This window comes from Paramisgurnus dabryanus, chromosome 13 (assembly GCF_030506205.2).
Source record: "Paramisgurnus dabryanus chromosome 13, PD_genome_1.1, whole genome shotgun sequence".
Classification (NCBI taxonomy): Eukaryota; Metazoa; Chordata; class Actinopteri; order Cypriniformes; family Cobitidae; genus Paramisgurnus; species Paramisgurnus dabryanus.
The window spans coordinates 23,389,892-23,412,967 of NC_133349.1; the positions used below are offsets into that span (position 1 = coordinate 23,389,892).

The 23,076-nt window shown below is 36.9% G+C and overlaps 1 protein-coding gene across 2 annotated transcripts in view; it reads right to left on the bottom strand.

The window, feature by feature from the left end:
* chn2 (chimerin 2) overlaps positions 1-23,076 on the bottom strand; it is a 41,291-nt gene that overhangs the window by 15,707 nt on the left and 2,508 nt on the right. Inside the window, exons 2-6 of one of the 2 annotated variants that reach the window (XM_065246028.2) lie at positions 10,989-11,027; positions 7,934-7,989; positions 7,634-7,665; positions 6,186-6,299; positions 5,026-5,299 (exon numbers count right to left, since the gene is read on the bottom strand). In XM_065246028.2, coding sequence (XP_065102100.1) covers positions 5,026-5,299; positions 6,186-6,299; positions 7,634-7,665; positions 7,934-7,989; positions 10,989-11,027 — 515 coding nt within the window. Of the gene's footprint in view, positions 1-5,025; positions 5,300-6,185; positions 6,334-7,633; positions 7,666-7,933; positions 7,990-10,988; positions 11,030-23,076 lie in introns of those variants that run through there. The other variant, XM_065246029.2, reaches the window with a different exon arrangement.

Sequence of the window (23,076 nt, forward strand, 5' to 3'; positions counted from 1 at the left end):
CTCTTGCGCCAGGCGCAAATCAATAAGGGGTTGGTCTGAAGTAGGTTCATTATTCATAGGTGTGGTTTGGGCGTTATGTAAAATAAACCAATCAGAACGCTATCCAACATTCCCTTTAAACGCAAGGGCGCAAGTTCAATGGCGGGTTGCTATTATTATGACGGATTTACCAGGCGCACGCCAGGAGCGGTTCACAGCCGAGGAGACCGACGTTCTTGTAAGAGCAGGCAAAGACAGAGAAGTTGTTTTGTATGGGGATAGGAGAAACCCGCCCAAATCAGCGTAGGTTAAACAGGCGTGAGAGGAAATAGCCACAGTCTCATCAGCTGGCATCCCCATCGTTGTGCCAAGCGCTACAATGATGTCAGGAGACGGGGGAATCCCAAGCTTGCCAGCATAAATCGGGCACGCCGTGTAACGGGAGGTGGATCTGCCTACACATGACCTGACGCCAGCAGAGGACATCGCTGCGTCCACCCTCACCGCTGAAAGGGTTTGGGGGCTTTGAATTCGGACCCAAGAAACGCAAGCAAGGTCCAACCCCAAAGTACTCTTACAAATCAAGTTCATACACATTAAGGTTTCTTATGAAAACATTTTAATTATTATTTACATAAAATAAACGTAATACAGCCACACAACAAACTTATGAAAATATTTTAATCGTTATTTGCATGAGAATAAATAAAAACTATCACCACAATGCTCACCACTAGGATTCCCCTTATCTCGTGTATTAATATTTTTAAGTGTAACAATTTATGATTTGCAAAAATAACTGTTGCATCTGTGTAGATTAGATAAGCAAAGTGTATGCGCGTTGTGCACGCTATACATTATGGTCAAGCATGCGCCCTTAAAATAGCATAATGAACCACGCGCAACGTGCCACTGACTTGAAACTTTTTTTTTCTGGTCAGTGGCGCAATTGTTTTTTGAAACGGCAAAATAGCATCAGGGATGGTTTGCGCCGGAACACGCCTCTTTTTTTGCGCTGAACCGCCCAGGGAGCGCAAGTTCAGTCCCTAGTTTGCCGATGTGCGTTTGTGGAGGGAAAAACTCGCTGTGCGCCGGTGCAAAATACAAATGATACATGCGTCACTGACAAAGTCAATTGTGCTGGGTGCAAGATAGGGCCCATAATCTTAAAATGACCTGAAAAGGTCACAAAATCTGCCTGAATGACCAACTTACAATATCAGCACAAAAATTAGTAACTAAATCTGACCCAGTTTGTGAAAACCTAAAAATCATTCTTGATAACGTAAAGGCATTCTGTGAAAATATAACCTTGATATCTTTAATACTGATGTCAAACTATGATGCTCCTAATCTTATGATTAAATTATGAGACATCACAGACAGGGTCACAAATGATTAAGGGTCTCACATTTACACCCATGATTAAAAAGAACTGGGCAGTTACATACACAGTGATGAAAGGAAAGTGGGAAATGGGGCGTTCGCGCAACGCGAGTGCAGGCGCAAGACTTGCACTTTTTGTCCCAAGGCAGATGGCTTCTTGTCATCTAATGAAAAAGAAGCAAGACACAAAAGACTGAGACAATAAGACCTAGTCTCTTTTTAGAGCCAACTGTATTGACAGAGAAGAGACGAGACCCAGCAGCTGAAAAGACAGAACTAGGCCATTACTAGAAGAAAATTCACTCCTTGGCATCTCTATGAACACATGCAGCACATTATATACAAAAGTAAACCACATCCTACTGTATGCAGCACGCAGAGACAGAGGCAAATGTGTTCACTCAATCCACTTTGCTTTCATTTAACTAATAAGAGAAAGCCCACTGTATTCATTTATATACAGTCAATAAATATCAATAATGTTAGGGATGCTTTTTTAATCAAAAGTGCAGACTGCACAAATGCGACAGACCAGCAAACACACAAACCACCCACAATCCTTCTGCATTTTAACAGAAATAATGTGCACGACAACTGTAGGGGAAAAATCGACATACATAAATGATAGATCATTTCAATCCTTCATGTTAAAAGCCACAGTCCTGATATATAATGTAAACAACTATGATCAATCACCAGAGCCCAAGACGGTAATTCATCAATGGTGTTTAAACTTGCCAGACACTCTCTCAGACCACTAAAGCGATTACGTCTGTGAGCGCCAGGAGAGCCAAGTGAATGACCATACAGACAAGGTGAGTGTTTAATCATACTGGCTATCATAAAGGTGATGGTGATAGAAAGCCACACCTCATTTACATCCCCAAACATCATAAATATTTGTTCAGCAGTGAGTAGGACAGTGATGCTTTAAGCGAATTCAGAAGGACAGGGTTTGTAAGGTCACCGAAATGTCCTTAATCGGCTAAAATTACACTTTAAATATTGATTGTTTTGTTCGTAATGATGTTTCCATGGCAAGACAGCTAAACCAGGGTGAGCCAATTATCATGAAAAGCCTTATATGTGGATTCATAACAATTCATATTATTACACACAACAATGGTAGGCTAGCTCATAAATGTAATATATTACAACTAATATGAAATTATAACTGTATTCTTGAATATTGAGTTTGTGTTTTAGCTTTGTCGTTTTATCTCTGTTGTATCAGATGAAAAATGTTTTTCGCTTTAAGCCAAAGGAAACGATCCAGAACCCTATGCACATAATATCAGTCATTCAGATGATTTATTGGTACTTTCACATACACGAGTGTACTGCAGTACTACACACAAGACTTAATAAACACTGAGCATTCGATATTTCTGTATATTGTATGCTGTTTAGTATTGTATTGTAATGGACTTTCAACCCTACTTATCAGCTTTCTTTATTCTGGCAGCACAATAAGAAATACTCTTGATTAGTTATTAACTAGTTTTAGTGTGTTAAGTGTACATTTTTATTTACCTCTGACTGATGAAATGTAAGACAAAAGCAGTAGTCATGCAAAAAGATCATTTGAGTCCACGTCACACACGGACGTCAAATGGGGACAAATACAGTAGTGATCTGGTTTTAATTTGACAATGTGTTAAGACTACCCCCTAGTGGACAATGAGAAAAATAAACAACTTGTTGAGGTTGAGGCACATGATATGTTTCTATATTTATATATCAAATATCCCCATTCAAATACAAATGTGGGTGACACACAAACAAGAACTCCTTTGATTCATTCATAAATGTTAGAAATATCTTTAAATCTTTCATGAAAAAAAGATTTCAACTCGAGATTAAATCAGAAAATGAATGAAGAGGTAATGCAGCTTTGAGTGATTTGATAAAGTCATCTCATCAGTGAAGCAGACGGTGCGTCTGATAGATGAGAGAGGAGAAAACGCATTTCATGGCATTATCTTTCATCAAAGACGCACACCCATAAGCTAAAAGATTTTTTCGCACCCTTCTAATCTTTGAAATGCTCCCCCCCCACACACACACATTCTTCTCCTTATCATTATCTAAATAACATCTTAAACATTTGTGAAATAATGGAGCAATCATAAGATTGATGAAGAAGAAAACAATTACACAATACACATATACTGTAGGGTGAATTGGGGTAAAGTAGGACACTTTACAATTAATTTCACTGACAAAAAAGTGTTCCACTTTACCTTAAATCCCCCTATATCCTAAGTTCTCAATGCACTGACATGAGATATGTGTGTTATGCTAATCATCAACTCATTACTTTGTGCATGTAAATGTATGTCATCTTAGGTATTAAAAATGTCTCAATTAAAGTATTGACAGAAAACAGTATGCTTGTTTATCTGAGTTCTGAAATACACTGTATTAAGTAGCAAACAGTAATTCAAGGTTTACTGATTAGCCTGCATATCCTAAAATTATACACAACGAAACAGTGGAGGCTTTAAAACAGAGCCCTGTGGGACTCCACAGAAATGTTGACGACGGGTTTTGCAAAACAAACAAAAAGTTTACAAAAATGTTCTTATCAGCATTATATGGAGTAACAGACGTAGTTAGTGTAATGTCTGATGATTATGTTTGTTTGTCAGCGTGGCGAAATATGAAATAACAAGCAAACATGAAATTCCTCCCAAGTCTCGTGATTAGCCTCCATAATCTAAAATGAACATGCGCAATTAAAAAACCATTTGAACAATTGAAGCTCCTGGGACTCCACAAGAGAAATCCAATTATTGTAATGATGATTTCACAAAGCCACAAAAACTGCCTATTCATTAAAAATGGTTTAATCAGCTGTGTTTGGCATATGTGACCCTGGACCACCAAACCAGTCACAAAGGTAAATTTTTCTGAAAACTTTAATACATAATTTTGCATGGTTTGTTAGGATAGGACAATATTTGACCGAGATAAAACTATTTAAAAATCTGGAATCTGAGGGTTCAAAAAATCTATTGAGAAAATCGCCTTTAATGTGCTCCAAATGAAGTCCCTAGCAACACATATTATGAATAATAAATATTTTTTATATATATTTACAGTAGAAAAAGTACACAATATCTTAAATGGAACATGATCTTTACTAAATATCCTAATGAAAAAACTATAATTTTGACCCATACAGTGTATTGTTGGCTGTTGCTACAAATATACCTGTGCAACTTATGACTGGTTTTGTGGTCCAGGGTCACATATTTGACCTTGTCAGTACAATGTCTCTTTATGAGGTATTGATATAATTAGGGTGACCATACGTGCCATTCTTCCTGGACGCATCCCGTCCAGGATTTCGGTGCGTCTTCCGGAAGTCGTATTTGTTGACCGCATACGCCATTCAGTTAAAAACATAAGATATACAATCGTAGTTTCATTCTTACCTTAAAATGTAACGGTTGCTTTTCTGTAATAATAATAATAGTAATCCTCTATGACGTATGCGGTCGACAAATACGACTTCCGGAAGACGAACACAAAATCCTGGACGGGATGCGTCCGGGAAGAATGGCACGTATGGTCACCCTAATATATTTGACACAACACGCTGTGTCCTTTAATAATGTGTTTTAAGAACATTCTAGCCAATGAAAATCTCCTCACCTTGTCATCTTGTTGAAAAGTAACTCTTTTTGTCTCAGAACGGGCCCGACTGAGACGGTTAGTGAGTGAGTTGTCCTTTAGGAGAGATGTGTAGCCCAGGTGTTGGTAAATGGGGTTTGTGGTCATCTTAGCGATGTACTCAGCTGCCTTGGTCTCAATATAGAGAGTGATGAGGCCATCTGTAACCAAATCATGAACAGACTCGAAACGCTTTTCTCCCACAAAGTGCTTTCCATCATAAAAGAGACGATAGTTCAGAGTCTGGCCCCCGAATCTGAGTGAGAGACAAGAAATATTGCTTTAGAGGAAAGTGTTCATGGGTGGATGAACATACAGTTGAGAAGATGGATGGACTTTATGCCATAACCGATATTTTCCCCACCGCACTACAAAAAATATTTTGGTGGCAGGGATGCATCTAATATAGAGGAAGCATCTGTCATTTGGCTTTTTAAGTGATTGTTTTTCTCTGTGCTTGTCATCAGTGTCATTTATGTACTGATATATCCACTGACATACACTATATAGGCAAAAGTGTTAGAATGCTGCTTGTATTAACACCCCTCGTTTGGGGCGTTTATATTTCTCTTAAATAGGGAAAACATGGAAGTGTTTGGTGCCTTCTAAATTCATCCCTGTTTGGATCCTAAGGAATGAATGTGGCTAGGCTAAATGCTAACACATTCACGACGCGCTATGCAAAGATTAAGTGCGTGCATTGAAAAAAGATAGGGATGTATTAATAAGTCTAAGTTGAGGTAAAAACATAGTAAAATATTGAAAAACTCTCACGTTTTCCTTTAATTATTTAAACATACCCTAATTAATATTTATTAGTCATGCCTTCACCATGTCTGTGGTCCAACCCACATTTCAAAAGCGGTACTGGGGCCACAAGTTAATGCCCATAAATGGATAAAGGATATGGGTGGATAGATTCGGTAGCATTTGAAAATGCTTTGTATGCCATGTTTGTTTGTCATATGTTTTGTATTGATTTTATGCTTTTTATCTGATTATATTTTCTCTTTTATCCTTCTCTGTCCAGCACTTTGGCTCCACTTGTGGTGTTGAAAGTGCTCTATAAATAAAGTTGAGTAGGATGTATAAATGAAATTAAAGTATGTATTTTAAAAACAATGGGTGTATGGTGTATGTACCTCAAGGCAAGTGTATATGTTCCCGGTTGTCTCTGACTCTCTCTGATGAGGTAAGCACCCTCAATCCCTGCCAGCAGTTCATCTGCATGCTCTCTGGAAATCAGGCCATGGAACCTGTACACACCATATGTACATACCATGATTTACCCTGGTGCACACAAACAAACACACAAACATAGCTCAGACTCTCTCTAGGGCTTACATACAGTAGTCACATGAACACACACTCCTAAACACTTTCATATAAACGTGCAATGCAACTTTCACATATATATTACACATAAAAAGATGCAATTTTAAATCTTTTTAATTATTAGTAGTTATATTATTTATTAAATCTAGTCTTGTAAACCATATAATGTGTGATCATATCCATTCTATGGTCATTATGTATTATTGATACTTTTGATATTAATTAATAATGTATTACTAAAAACTTTTTATCAATTTCCATTTTAATTCCATTTCTATGAAATCTAGTTTAAAGGATTAGTCAATTTTCTTAAAAAAAAATTCAGATAATTTACTCACCACCATGTCATCCAAATGTTGATGTCTTTCTTCTTTCAGTTGAGAAGAAATTATGTTTTTTGAGGAAAACATTCCAGGATTTTTCTCATTTTAATGGACTTTAATGGACCCCAACACTTAACACTTAACTATAAACAATCCCCGAAACGATTGTCATTTTTGACAAGAAAAAAAATGCACTTTAAAACCACAACTTCTCGTCTATCTCCGGTCCTGTGATGCGCCAGCGCAACCTCACGCAACGTCATCACGTCAAGAGGTCACGAATGATGTATGCGCAACTAAGCCCCAGTGTTTACAAGTGTGGAGAAAGAGGACCGTTCTGACGTTGTTGTATGTGGAATGATACTAATTAATGTCTTTGTGTCAGTTTATTGTTTAAAATGGTCCGCAAATGTGCGTTTCATATATGTAACACGTGACCTTTCTACGTCACTACGCAATTACGTGAGGTCGCGCTGGCGCATCACAGGACAACAGATAGACGAGAAGTTGTTGTTTAAAAGTGCATATTTTGTATTTTTCTTGTCAAAAATGACAATCGATTGGCTAGATAAGACCCTTATGCCTCGTTTGGGATCGTTTAGAGTCCTTAAAAACTGTTAAGTTTTGAGTTAAATTTTAAGTGTTGGGGTCCATTAAAGTCCATTAAAATGAGAAAAATCCGGGAATGTTTTCCTCAAAAAACATAATTTCTTCTCGACTGAATAAAGAAAGACATCAACATTTTGGATGACATGGTGGTGAGTAAATTATCTGGATTTATTTTTTAAGAAAATGGACTATTCCTTTAAATTTCAATTCTGACTTTCATCCTGTACCTCAGTTTACATTTATTTAGACTCAGGAATTTCATTTGGATATAAAAACATCCTCGCTTAAATTTTGAATTGTGTAAGGTAAAGTTAGGCACTTACTCTCTACCATAGTACTTGGGTCTATTCTCCATCTAAGGTGAAATAAGAGAAGGTAAACAGACAGCATGAGACCAAGACTTTGAGAAATCCAGCTTTCACCACAAATTATTTTGTCAGGTTGATGCCTGATTGTTTAACAGTGAATCTTTTCCTTTTTTGGAGTTTTTGGAGCGAGGGACGACTGGAGATGACAGACAGAACATCTGCTCCAGTGTTTAGCTCAAGATATGCTGACTGTGTCAATATGAGTCATGTTTGATAAACCTTGGGTTATTTACTGACATTTTTTCCTGCACTTACCTCCTGAGGACATGTGATCCTCTTGGGTCTCGGTGCTTCCTGCTGTAGCTGGTACACTGAAAATAAATGGAAGATGCAGAAAAAGATATAAAAACTTGTGCCTCGACTTGCGGTTATTCATTTGTGAAAGGCCTTCAGACCCAACGGCATTTTTGAAATACCAGAAATAATAAATCATTAGGAAATCTCGATTTATTTCCCCCTGTAAGTGCCAGACTTCGGTTAGGCCTATCTCTATGTTGTTAAGCAGTTGAAAAGTTAATTTCTGTAATTAGAGCAATTAAAAACAATAGTTAACCCCAACATTTTAAATTTGTCATTATTTACCCCCCCTCTTATAAAGTATTTCAAATATTCCTTGATCACTCTGCCATCACATAGTTTAAAAAAAAAACATCTATAAAATATTTGCATTTATAAATGTTTACATGCTATGCTTAAAATGCTGGCACATCTATGTCAAAACAATGCACACTCTATTGGACATAAATCGTCTAAAGCACTATTCAGACAGGATTAGTTTTACAGGGGGACCTCTAAGAAGATTGTGCTTCTCGTGTTTTTAATCCCTTCCGAATGTTTTTCTCTCACAACCTCCGTAAATATTCCAGAGCAATATATCTGCTGTTTTTGCCGAACTCAGTGCTCCTCTGAGAAATTTTATCCCATCCGAATGCGAATGTCTGTGTTTGCCAGCAATATCTTTAGAAAACATGGTTCTTCTTGTGTTTTGGCCAACATGATCTGCCGTAAGGTCTTACAAACGCGCATATATATTGTACCTCCTGGGTCCCATTCATTCAGAGATGGATGTTTTTCCATTCGTCAGAATCTCATACAATGTTAAGACTGGGCACTGTAATATCATTCAGTATCAGGTAAGAAACTCAAGCTTACTTTTGTCCACTCCGGAATGTAAATGTAAATTAATAAAGATAATAAATTGTTATTAATCTTGATATCTTAATTTCTATGAGTTTATTATATACAGCCAGTTATATAAACCAGCTACTTTAGTAAGATTTGTGTAAGTTATTTTGAGTCAAAATTAAATTCATAATTCATGTTCTGTAATCATTTTTAATGTAAAGCAAAATATCAAACATCACAAATGCGTATCCAGAGCATGTGATCTTCTGCAACACCCAAACGCATGAAACACACACTCCCATTTCTGGAATAGGCTGTGAATTTTAGTCCCGTTCGAATCGGTACATAAAAATTACAGACACCGTGGGGAACACATTGCAACTCAAGCATCATTTGAAAAACTAATCCCATTCGAATAGTGCTTAAGATTCAGAATACAAACCCACTAGCACTGCCGTCAAATTAAAGGAAGAGTCTACCCTTTTGCCATATTAAACTATGTTATTACCTCAACTTAGATGAATTAATACATATCTATCTTTTTTCAATTCGTGCACTGTACAGAGCGTCGTGAATGTGTTAGCATTTAGCCTAGCCCCATTCATTCCTATGGTACCAAACAGGGAAGCCACCAAACACTTCTGTGTTTTCCCTATTTAAAGACTGTTACATGAGGAGTTATACCAGTAAGTTTGGTGCCACAAAATAAAACTTGTTTTAGTACCATACGAATGAATGGGGCTAGGCTAAATGCTAACAAATTCATAATGCGCTGTACAGTGCACGCGTTGAAAAAAGATAGGTATGTATTAATTCGTCTAGGTTGAGGTAATAACATAGTTTAATATGGCAAAAGAGTAGACTATTCCTTTAAGCTACAGCACATTATAGCAGTGGACTTAATATTGGTAATATTGGTTATGTTTTAAAAAATAAATGCAGTGCAAGAGGCAAACAGATAAACATCAGCAGTTGGTCAGTATGCAAGGGCAATACATCAAGGGGCAGTATTCGGTCCGGGCAGGTTTTAGTTCAGATATTGCTACTGTGCCTGTTTGAATGTAAACAAAGTTTTACTAAAATGTTCTCAGGTTATTTTCTCCTAAATAATCAGCTTACAAGGGCAAGGTCAGTTTTTTTCAAACAACGTGTCCTTGATTACTCATTTCACAGCGATAATAATGGGGAGTTTGAACTTTAAACTGGGAAACCACACCAGTCGCTCCAATACAAATAAACTGACCCCATGTGCTATCTGTTTATAATCCTACTATGCGTTTTAAAAATGACAAGATATATAATTTGTGCATTAATGCCACCCTTTAGGAAAGAGAGACACCCTTTGAAAGGTACCTTAAATATTCTATTATAAATGTAAGAACTTGCTGTGAAGCCTTGATAGGTTACTGAAGGAAACACTGAAATTCTTTGTTTGCTTTTTACGGTCATCTGAGAAACCCCATAAAACCACAGTCATTTTCAAACTGCATTATCAATCTAAAATGTTTCTTATTAAGAGAAAGAAGTTATAATGTAATAATGTCTTGTAAATCAGAGAGCAGGACTAGTGAAATGATCAATCTAGGCCTTAAAAATGGCAGCAGATGTGTGGGGGCACTTCAGCTCGACATGGACTTGACCTTCTCATGATGACTTCATTAAAACTGCTTGTCATGTAGCGCAGCAATCGACTGCCGCAGTCCGATCACAGAGAGAATCTGGACTCTCTGCTCAAATTTTTACAGATTTTCCATACAGGGAGCAGGAAGGCATCTGACGGATATGCCAAGAACTTGTCAGGAAAGCTCAAAACAAGCAGTGAGTCCTGGACAACTTCCACCAGGCTGACAGGGATGAGGACTGCTCTAAAAATACTACGCAGTGGGAGTGAATTCAAGGGAAACTGAGGTGAGCAGTGGGATGGGCTAGGAGATGGTTCAAAGGAGAAGAACTGAGATAATGTTTTCTTGACAGAGAGATGTTTAGGACAACTTTCTTCAGAATCCTGTTCTTCTGCTACGTTTTAACTTTCCCATAATGAAAAATGTAAATTTAACATCACATTTACACCATACTGGTTTAAATGTTTAAGACCTAACACTTATGTGACATTTATTAACTTAAAAAAATAGTTTTTAACAGTTAACATTGAAAATGTCTTTTAGAAATCAATTATTATACTTACAGTAGGACTTCCATATTGGTGGCTGATAATCTTCAGGATCTAGAAGAAATGAAAAGACATTAATGGCATAATGAGGGCCTCTTCTTTAAAGTGCCTTGTTGAAATACTCGTCTCCCGACAGTTTATTCTCACTTAAAAGGGTATAACACTTACTGTCTGTTTAAAGAGCCGCTATGTGCCAAGGTTATTATATTGTTTCATTGTTATTAAGTTATTCTGTAGACTGTGTGTTCTGACAGTATAATCCTTTATCTAAAATCCCCTAAGAGCTTTATATGTTTTAACACTTCCCTTTAGTCCCTCTTCTCTAGGGCTGTGCAAAAATATCCCACGAAAGTGTATCGATTTTTCATTCAATATCAATACTTGTCTGTTGTCTGTCATATGCAGCCAGTTAGTTAGCGGGAGTGAGAAAATGGCAGAAAATGTAAAAACACCTGCAGCTTTCGAAGCCAATGTGTGGAAGCATTTTGGCTTTTAAAAAAGTTAAAAAAAATGCAGCTTTTTTTTACATTTTTGATAAAAAAAGAAAAAGTATTGCAATGTATTTTAGCCCTACTCTTCTCAGAGATAACAAAACATATGCTAATAGTTAGTTAATAGTGAGAATTGGTTAAACAAGTAATTGTGTGCACATCCCACCTTCTGGTAGGTGCAGCACAAAATAAACTACTAAAGTGAAAAAAATTTATGTCCGCAGCATTGCTTTTAACTCCCATATTTAATAAAAGGCAACATTTCGACCCTATTGGGCCTTCTTCAGGCAAAAGAAATATTGAGAACTGGACCTTAAAAAGTGCGACCAGTATAATTCATGTGCTTTTATATGATTTATTTGAGACGTTTCAAGCCTATCTTTGTATCATTTAATAAATAGTTTTATTTACTTTCTAAATCCTAAGTAATAAAACTAAGTAAACAAAACTATCTTTTTGGAGATAGTAAATTGTACAGTAATTGAATTACATGATTGAAGATGTAATTAGGAACTAGTTTCTTTTTTTGAGTGACTTACCCAACACTACTCATGCGTATCTCAACAAAAAAGCCGGTTCGGTGATTAGTAGAAAATCGGCATTACCTACTTTCAGATGGAGCTGCATTCACTACACAGAGTATTTACTAGACCAGTGGTTCCCAAACTTTTTCAGCGTGTGGCCCCCCTTGTGTACGATGCATTCCTTCATGGCCACCCAAAGAAAATTTGTTACAAAAAACTGTTCTAAAACAGTTATATTATACAAAAAAAGTAGTGCTTTTGGTTAGTAGCCTGATTTTTTTAGATTTAATTTAGGGATGTTCACATTGACCGTTTAACCGTTAACCGAAAGTAAGAATGTATGACCGATTAACATTATCAGTTAAAAGAAAAAAATATTTGTTAACGGACGATACTAGTTAGAATATATCACGGCTATCAGCCAATCAGATTCGACAACCAGAAAGAACTGTTGTATAATGATAATAATGGGTGTGGCATGAAAAAACGCTTTAAGTAAATTTCAGACAGCCTATACATACAGAGAAAAGAAAGCAAAACAAAAATACGTGAAGTTATCAAGAACAAAATAAGACAGTTCCTCTCAGACCACTTCAGACAGTCTAGCCAGACCGGCTTCTACAAGATCAATATTAACACATAAAGTAGGACTGAAAGCGACTACTCCAAATCCATAAACACCAATTTGGCAACAAGGCATAAAGAGTCATTTGACAACAGTTGAACTGAATGTACCACAGTGAAGTGAACCAATGCTTCAGTCAGTGTTTCCACATCAACAAAAGCATCTGAATCTCAGGTCAGTCATAAAAAAATTCACATGGTGATTATGAGAGAAAAAAAAACGCTTGCAGTCACACCATGAACAATAACACACACTGTGTGTGTCTCTGTGTGTAAAAGTTCATAATAAGTAAATGTTTGATCTCTAGTGTGAGAGAGAGATACAGTAGGTTGAGAGAGAAAGAGAGAGAGAGAGAGAGAGGGAGTGGATAGCAGAGCTGTTGCTCCTTTAGGAAAACATTATCTATGAGAGTGTAAATCAGTGCTCTTCTCTGACTTCTTGCTAGTCCCTAAGGATCCATCCCTTATTTCATGCACTGTCTCTTATACAATCAGCACTTTAAGACTGCGGGCAGTCAGCATTTCAGCTTCTGCCTACACAATCCCAACCAAACACAAGTACAAAGTCCAGCACACGACACACATACGGTACAATACAGAGCGTCACCACAACACGTGACAATAACAATGGAAAAATGAATAATATATCATGTAAGACTTTACTTTGTATATTTATCTTGTCAAAATTGTAAATGCATTGCAAAATGTGCTTATAAACAAGGAAACCGCCGTTTCTACTATAGAAAGCCACATCCTCAATTAACCATTAACCACATACACTTGGTTGAAGACCAAGAACCTGAGCCACACAGGAAAGTTACCCATAATGCCTTGCCTTCAGTAAAGGACTTGAATAAAGTCAATCACTAAGCTAGGCCAGAATGAAATGCTTGTATGGTCTGAGGCTTTGTGTCAAACCTGTTTATTGGGAAGTTAACCCTAAATGTACCGAAAAACATCAAGCAATTTATGATGAAGATTATTTGGTTATGTTTAAAGGTTTTGGATTCATGGTCTAAACTAGTCTAAATAATGATTACTTAATAGTTTCTAGTTTACATTACACACCGAAATAGTCTGTTTATTTACAGAAATCTGCATTTATATGAGAATATATGTGACTGGTTTGTGAGGGTTATAGTCTGTTGGGCACTGGTGTGTTGTCCCAGTTATGGCTAACAATACAAATGAATTATTCTTCTGTGGCTCATTGGGAAAATGTAATTTCTTTTGGTGATCTGCCAGGTGCTTTTCCTCTATCGCTGGATCTAATAAGAAAGACTGGAGATTAATGGAGGAAACCTCAGGGTCAGAAGGTGCATTCACTGCCTATTCACATTTCCAAATACACTTGAGCTGCTAGCCTTCTATGTTCCTGCCGCTGCTTCATTAAAGGCCAGAATTAAAATACACTAAAATAATGACAGAATCAGTATACAAATAAGAATTTGTACATGAATAAAAAAATTAAATGGTGAAAAATGCAGGCAGACTTTCTGATTCCTGCAAAACGATTTGATGCCACTAAATCTTTCTCGTGTTGAAAGCACAAACCTTGAAATCACAACTTTGTTACATACTGTGCAATATTCATTAGATGATAAGTAGGACTGTGGGCGGCAAAAACTATGACATGAATAAAGCCTACAGAAAGCATGAAAAGCAGAAAATAAAGTCAGCACCCAATTTCAGCAAATGAAATGATGAAGGTCAGACTTTGTGAAAATTATAAAAGGACTAAAACATACTGAAAACATTCAATCTGTATTTCTCTTCAAGATTTAAAGGGATAGGTCACCCAAAAATAAAAATTCTGTCATCCTTTACTCTAATGTTACAATTAACTCTTTCACCGCCAGCGTTTTTAAAAAAAAGTTGCCAGCCAGCGCCAGTGTTTTTCATGATTTTTACCAAAGTTTAATGCCTTCCAGAAAATGTTCTTCTTTAAATATATAAACATACAATATACCAAATGAAAGAACAAACCCTCTGCTTTCAAACAAAAAAAAACCGTTTCATCCTACCTTTAGTGGTTCTTTTGCAATCAGCTTTTGAATATGGGTAGGTTTTTGCAAAAACACCATATTTTGAGCAAAAAGCAGAGATAATTCCATTTTTATGACGGACTTTTCATAGAGATCCCATTCAGAGCGATCTTTAAAACAGACACGGACATGCAGCAGCTTGCCATAGGGCAATACTTCCGGTTTTAAAAAGTTGCGGAAGGGCGCCACCTGGTGGATAATAGCGGTATTGCGGAAAGACGGAAAATCTCGTCATTGGCGGGGAAGCGTTTTCTCTTAATTGACGAGATATCTCGTCAATGGCGGGGAAAGAGTTAAAAAGGTTTGTGAGCCCCATTTACTTTCATAGTAGGAAATTCAAAAGAATACTTTGGCTCAGGAACGGTTTGGTTACGAAACATTCCTTAAAATATCTTCCTTCGTGTTTATCAAAACAGAAATTTATACAAGTTTGTAACAACATGAGAGTGAGTAAATGATAACAAAATTTTAATTTTTGGGTGAACTATCCCTTTAAGCATTAAGGAACCATAAGCGTTGGACACAGAAAGAGAAAAGCCTTTTAAGTCTTTCCCCGGCATTGACGAGATATCTCGTCAATCAAGAGAAAACGCTTCCCCGCCAATGATGAGTTTTTCCGCAATACCGCTATTATCCGCAAGTTTTTAAACCTGGAAGTATTGCCATTGGCAAGCTGCGGCATGTCCGTGTCTGTTTCGCTCTGAATGGGAACTCTATGAAAAGTCTGTCACAAAAATGGAATTATCTCTGCTTTTTATCTCTGCTCAAAATGTGGTGTTTTTGCAGAAACCTACCCATATTCAAAAGCTGATTACAAAGAACCACTGAAGGTAGGATGAAACGTTTTTTTTTTTTTTTTTTGAAAGCAGAGGGTCTGTTCGTTCATTTGGTATATTGTATGTTTATATATTTGAAGAAGAACATTTTCTGGAAGACATTAAACTTTTGTGAAAATCATGAAAAACGCTGGCGCTGGCTGGCAACTTTTTTAAAAAAACTCTGGCGGTGAAAGAGTTAATGAAGCATATTTCATCTGAATATCAGGCAGTTTATTACTGTCAGAGTGTTTGCTATTTCCCAAAACAACCGCAGATGAATTCAAGTGAAAAATGCCAAGGTCAAATCATTGCCTTGTGCCAAAGATATGTGGTAAAAGCTAGAGCCCGACCGATATATCGGCAGGCCGATATTAGTCGTTTTCCAAACTATCGGTATCGACATTCATAATGGGCGATAAATAAATATTTTAAAAAACTAAAATAAATAAAAACGGACAAAACAGCCTTCATTAGATTTCCTCACTGTTGGTGTTTTTGACAGAGCGCTCTGAACCAGTAGCTGCTGGTGGGGTCCAGATTTAGGCATCTAGCCACTGCCTGAGTCAAGTAATCAGCAATTTATATTTTGCTGTTGTTGTTATTTTTCAGAACTTAACAGAATTTGTCTCCAGTCCTATTCAAAATTATATTTATGAACCAAGTCTTTTAAAACAGGTAACTTTGATTTGGTTGTTGTTGTGTTTTTGTTCAAAGGCCTTTACGTTTCATATCTTAAGTTTGTATTTTTATACATTTTATTTATCAGAACTCTAATATATTCTGATGTTCCTCTGTTCTGTTGTGACAATAAAAGAAACAAGTTTCTTTTTAAAATGCATTATCATATTATTTTAGTTAAAACTCATAAATAACTACAAATAACTAATTTTAGGGAAATCTGTTAATGTTTTGTTGCGTGCTTCTGGGAAAAAATATCGGCCGATACATCGTAATATCGAATTTTAAAACCATCAAACATTTGTATCGGTATCAGCCTTCAAAATCCTTTATTGGTCGGGCTCTAGTAAAACCTCCTATGTTCAACTTCCCTCACAGCATTGGCACAGGTGTTAAATACCATGTTGATTGTCTATGCATCACCGGGGTGTTCCGGGGAGAATTTTAGCTGCTTTGAGATGTTAAGTTGGGTGACTATCTAGCTCACACACACACACCCTCGCAGCTCCCTTTTTCTCGAGCAGGCTCTTATCTCTCACACATATTAAAGCTCGGAGGATGAGAGGGAACAGACATCCTTGAGGCAGAACACACATATAAATGTGCCACAGCAAGAATGTACTTCAAACGAAAAGCCTGTCTGAAATCCCTGCATGTAGAGGATAACACCCAGTAAAACCTGACAAAAATATACCATCAATTTCTGAGCCGTTTGTTCCTCTATCCCACAGTCCTAACCATAACCCTCACAGAATGCTGTATTTGTAGAGACATTTTTTAGTATCTCGACTAAGCTGTTTTGTTTCCTTATGGAGACTGTTGGCTGCTTTTGACAATGTAGGTTATTTCATGTTAGACGCATCTAATTGTTAAAATTAAAAATGCTAAATAAAAAATATAAATGCAATATAGATTTATATGTACTACAAATGTTAAACAATTTTACACTAAACATATATAATAGCAATTTTAATATAACATAACCCAAATATCAGTAATAATGTATCACTAGATCCATGCTGATTTCAATCACTTTTAGGTACACTCGGTCACACATACAGTAGTTTAAATCATTTAGTGTACACACCCTGACTCCAACCCAAAATAATTGGGTACAGTATTCACAAACATGCAGAAAACGCACACACACACACACACACACACACACACACACACACAGTGAGTGCTGACACAGTATTTGTGGACAAGTGTATCACCTCCTGTGGAGAGGCCATCTGTACACTGTGCTGTTCTGTAAGAGCTTGGATACATTATATAAAGACTGTGTATCTCTATGAGCCACATAATGCGATGCTGAACATTTCCCCCACTTCACACAATGTGTTTAAAAAGTGCGAGGACCTTCTGTGAACAAGACGGCAAACAAAACTGGCAGGAATTCTGTGAGTATGTGCAAGACGAGGCATCAGACGGAGAAACCGCGAGGGAAGGGAAGACGGAGTGTGTTTATCCTGTAACACTGCATGCAAGTGAGGGTGGGTTTGGGTATTTTCCTGCATGACTGTATGCCTTTGTTTTATTGTGTGTGAGTGTGTGTACGAGTGTGCATATAGGTGCTGTTTGAAACCCCTCACTTCTGATTGGCAAAGGAAACACTCACACACACACACACGCACGCACACACAATAGCAAAATCTTTGACTAAATGATATAAGGCCTGGTCCACAATGAAGAAAGGTTTGGCCCAGAATTGCTCTCTAAGACAGAATGATCCAGAAAGAAGTGTTCCTATAGGTCAATATAGTAATTCCTGTAGCTTACTGTAAATGGCGGAGCATCGTGTTAGCAGTGCAAAAGGTCATGGGTTTGATTCCCAGGAAACACACTGATTAACATACCTGCATTGTTTTGTATGGATTGATCAAAGAGATAAGGCACAGACGTGCCTGCTTGACCAGAATCGCCCCAAGGTTGGTCATTTTCAGATGTGGAGCCATGCACAAACAAAAAATGCCATGCACACTGCCAAGCAAAATGGGCACAACTGCCCATTATGTGCTCATGCAATACGCATCAATATATTGTAAACAAGGCTTATGTCTTAAGTGTCTGTCATATGCATAAATGTAAAGGTAAAGCAGCCAACCATAGTTTGTATTGTTTTGGGATTTATCTTAAATAGTTAAAGGGATAGTTTATAAAAAATGAAAATCACCCCATGATTTATACCCACATGATATGATACATGTGTTCATCATCTTTCAGACAATTTTTTTATTATATAAAATATAAATATTAGGGATGCACCGATACCACTTTTTTGGAATACGAGTACGAGTACTTGCATTTCAGTACTTGCCGATACCGATACAGAGTACTTAATAAAAAACATGATTTAAATTTACAGGTAACAACTTTAGTCATATAATTTAACAAAAAAACAAAGGACTAGCTTTCCAGTTTGTTGTAAACTCTGCCTCTTTGGACAACACAAGAGGCATTAACCCCTTACACACCGCTCAAACATAGACATTTCTCAGACCGTGGTATCGATTCCAGGTATCGGGGGACTTTTAACGAGTACGAGTACTTTAGAAAATGTGGTATCGAGGCCGATACCCGATACCAGTATCGGTGCATCCCTAATAAATATATAAAAATAAATGTCCTGGCACTTCCAAGCTTTGTAACAGTAGAAAACCGGGTCCACAACTTCTAGGAATCATGAATAACGATTAATCATGATTAATCTATAGCAGAATAAAAGTTTTTGTTTTGCATCATACATGTGTGTGAACTGTGTATTATAACTTTGTAAAGATAAATGCACACACATGCATGTATATATTTAAGAAATGTTTACATGTATATACATTTGTATATTTATGTATAATTTATATTATATATAAATACTTAATATATATATATATATATTCTTATTAAAATTATACATGCATGTGTGCATATTTATATATAAACAATTATTATACACAGTTCAAACACATAAAACTTTTATTCTGCTATAATTTAATCGCGATTAATGTGCATCCCTACTTCCAAGCCCAAAAAAGTGCATCCATCCTTCACAAAAACAATCCACACATCAACAAGGGGTTAAAAAAGATCTTCTGAGGGTAATCAATGCAATTTTGTAAGTAAAATGATCCATATTTAAACTATAATAAGTAGTGTTCGACCGATATGGTTTTTTATGCCTGATTCCGAATTAAGAAAGCTGTATGGCCAATTGGCCGATATAACACAAATATTATTACAGTAAATATGAGACAAACAGAAATTTTAATAACATTTAACAGAATAAAATAAAGTACTTAAAACATATTTACAAGACAAAATTAATGTGGACCAGACATCTCACGGGGATGGTACTGTTTGAATAAGTGTGTTGAACTAGTGTGGTGTTGTGTGTGACACAACATAGTGTCATGTTAAAAAGTGAAAAATTATTGGTCATTTTAATGTCTGTCAGACTGCTAGTTATTTATTAAAGTTTGAAATATGGGTATTTTCTCACAAAATCACATCAATTACACTTAAGGTTAAGGCCTTTATTAACCCCCTAAAGCCGTGCTAATTACTTCTGCAGGTGCTTTCATCTGAAAGACGATGTACGTATTTATCTCGGATGGCTTGAGTGTGAGTAAATCTTGGGGTAATTTTAATTTTTCGCTAACCTATCGCTTTAACAACTGATAAGAATACCCATAACAAATAACAACAAATCCATTGAATACTTTGTCCTCTAAAACATTCATTATATCAGGATTGCACTTTGTCATTGTGTTTCCTGTTGGACTGATAAAAGAAATCTGTGTGACAACTTCCAGAGGTCACATTCCAGATTTGTTTGCAGTATACATCAGACTGTCAGTCAGTGAATGGACAGTGGTTCGTCTGTGCCTATACACACACATGTACAGTACACAAGGAAGATTCATTGTTTGGTTGCGTTTCTTGAAAAGGGTGATGGATAGCCATTGGGATGTCCTTAGAAGTAATTATTAAGAGGCACAGATAAAGGAGTTTTACACTTTATATCACTCATCTGGTTCTCAAGAACCCTCAACATAAAACTGCAGGCTTAAACAAACCCTCCTATTTCACTCTGACTCACCGACTGTAAAAGCTGCAGCGGTAACAGCACAGAAAAACTGTGGAAACTATTAAAAATGACCACCGGTTATAAACAGACCATATTACAGTGGCTTCGGTCAGACATGAAAATCCTTTAAAAACAGGATTATAATAACAAGCTTTTTCAGAGAGGTCGAAGGAGACAGCAAACTATTTTCTGGCAAGTTAAGTGGTTTGCACGCCTCATTTACCAGTCCTGTCATCACAGGCCGAGGATCCGTCTAACCTCTCGCTCCTTCATTCATGGTTATATGTGCAAAGCTTAGAAAAGATCACAGTAGACTGAGGTTGTTTTATACGACCACTGTAATGAAACATTCACCTCAAGAATCAATCTGGACGCAAAAGCGCTGAATTTATTCACTTCCATAAAAAGATTTTTAAGCTTATTGTGCACAATTCATCACTGCATGCTATTCAAAAACAATTTGTTATCTTTAATTGAAATGTTAATATTTGTGTATTGGCTTTATTGACTTCGCCAATCCCTCTAACTACAGTAAGTGGTTCTCAAATTGGTGGCCGCCAATTTATCATGAATTCTGTGTAATGAAACCTCAGAAAAATAAGGCTACACTCTTAAAACGAATGTGTTAAATGAACACATGTTGTGTCTAGTTAAGGACAACAAATTGAATAGACACATCTCTGTGTTATTTTTGGAACAACACACTTTGTGTTGTTTAAATAAAACAAAATTTATTTACACATCCTTTCTTAGAAACAGCACTCAAATGTATTATTATTTTTTTGTTGAATAAAATTGTATTTAAATATTAATATAAAAAATCGTGGGGGGCCACAAAGGGATGCACCGTACACGGTGGGGCGGGGGCTGCACGCCGAAAAAATTTGAGAACCACTGCTCTTTGAACCACCTCTGGTTTTTTTTACTTCTTTCCTCTGACTGCCTAACTCCATGTAATTCCCACTTATAATAAAATAATTGATGAGCTCAAACGCAAAAGCCGCTAAATGCCACCTCTGTCGAAAATGATATAATGATCTTGACCGAATGCTCTCCGCCATTATTATGTGTTCATCAACAACCTTTGCTTCAACTATGCTTAATCCCGGCCTCGGGCCATTCAGAAATACTGCTTTGTTGGCAGAATCCACTAAATGCCACACAACAACTATTTTTCAGCAAAGTCCTCTAAGTTCACGAAAGATGAACTGGATGAACAACAGCATGCGTCAACCCCTGATGTGTGGTTCAGTTTCTTCATTTTTTACATTCTGTCCATTATTATTTGAAATGTTTGTAGTTGCATCTTTAGTGATTTTACTGTTTGCAAATGTATTTTGCCAAAAAAGCACTTTGAGGGTTTTGCAGCGAAATACAGTCAAATTTGATACCGATCAAATGACTAAAGTGACAAATAAGGCATTTCAATTACTGACTAATAAACTTTCATTGCCATTAAAGTGAATTAACTGAACCTTAACATAAGAGCCAGATAAAAAATGGCCGTGGGAGGCACCTTTTTTATGTTTTTCAATGGGCAGTGAGCTTTATGCGTACTGTTTATGTGCGCCAAATGCGTTTTTGTTGCTTGCCATGCCTTGTGCTTTTGGAACAGTGCTCTGAGCGTCTTAAGTTGAAAAAAGTCACCCCTTAAAAGGTATATTGAAAGATTTTCCTGAATTTTTTAAAAGAACCACCCCTCCACTTTAAAAAATGTTTAAAAAATTGCACATGCGCAACACTCTACCTGCTCTGGAGATGGAACGCCAATAAATGTGTGCACGAGAGAGAGCTTTACATTGAGATGTTTACCGTTTCTGCGCGGTTCGTGACTTGTGCCAGGGCTAGGATCGCTAATCGTAGCTTACATCAACTTTTACTAGCAGTGATTTTAAATGGATTTCTCCAAATAGCATGACAAACTTTACCTGTCGAGTAGAAACTTTGCGACTGAAGCATCAGTGGGAAGCCCAATCTGTGTGAATATTCTCCCCAAAACACTCTTGTCTTGTTTCTTCAGAGGTCTTTCTTTTCTTGTCACACAATTCATAAACACCTTTTCTCTTGCGACCCTCAGATATTTTGAAAAACTATGGTAAGAACGCAAGCTTCAATGAATGGCTGAAACTGTAGCCCACCACACATACACCTAAAAAGTGTGCATGCACAGAAAGCGAACCTAGGGATAAGCACGTATGACGGCCTTACGTAAACATATCATCAGAATGATTGACAACTGGGATGACCAATAGTCTTGATGATCCACCCGGAAAAAGAAAATCTTCAGCTATACTTTTAAGCGGAAAAGCACCAAACATTATTCTGTTTTTTTCCATTGTCCAATTGAATGAGGGGAGAGGCGAGCCTTCCGTTGTGGTGACAGAAGTTTATAGTTTCTTGAACAACCGGAGACTGCAGTCACTCACTGTCTCCTGTGTGTTTGTGCACCTCTCACCCTCGATCAAGGTCAGCAAGCACCCTATTTTTAAAATTTCTGCTAATATGACAGTTAACAGCAAACCAAAGTTTCAAGAGTGCTCACGCTTCAATATTTGATTGACAGGACAGCTGCCTCAATGGTTGTCTAGGAATATAAAAAAGCAGCGCACTGCTCTTTTCTAAAGTCAATCAAATAAAGGCAGGTCCGCCTCCGTTCTGTGTGCTTGGCCACTTAGTGGGTTTTGCATCTGAACTCCTCAATTACTTCCTTATGGATAAAAGTCACTTTCTATGACTAAACATATTCCGACAGATGTCCAATTACGAATCTTAACAGGTTTCATGGTGACCACTACAAAAATAGTCATTTAGCAGATGCTTTTGTCCAAAGTGGACAATC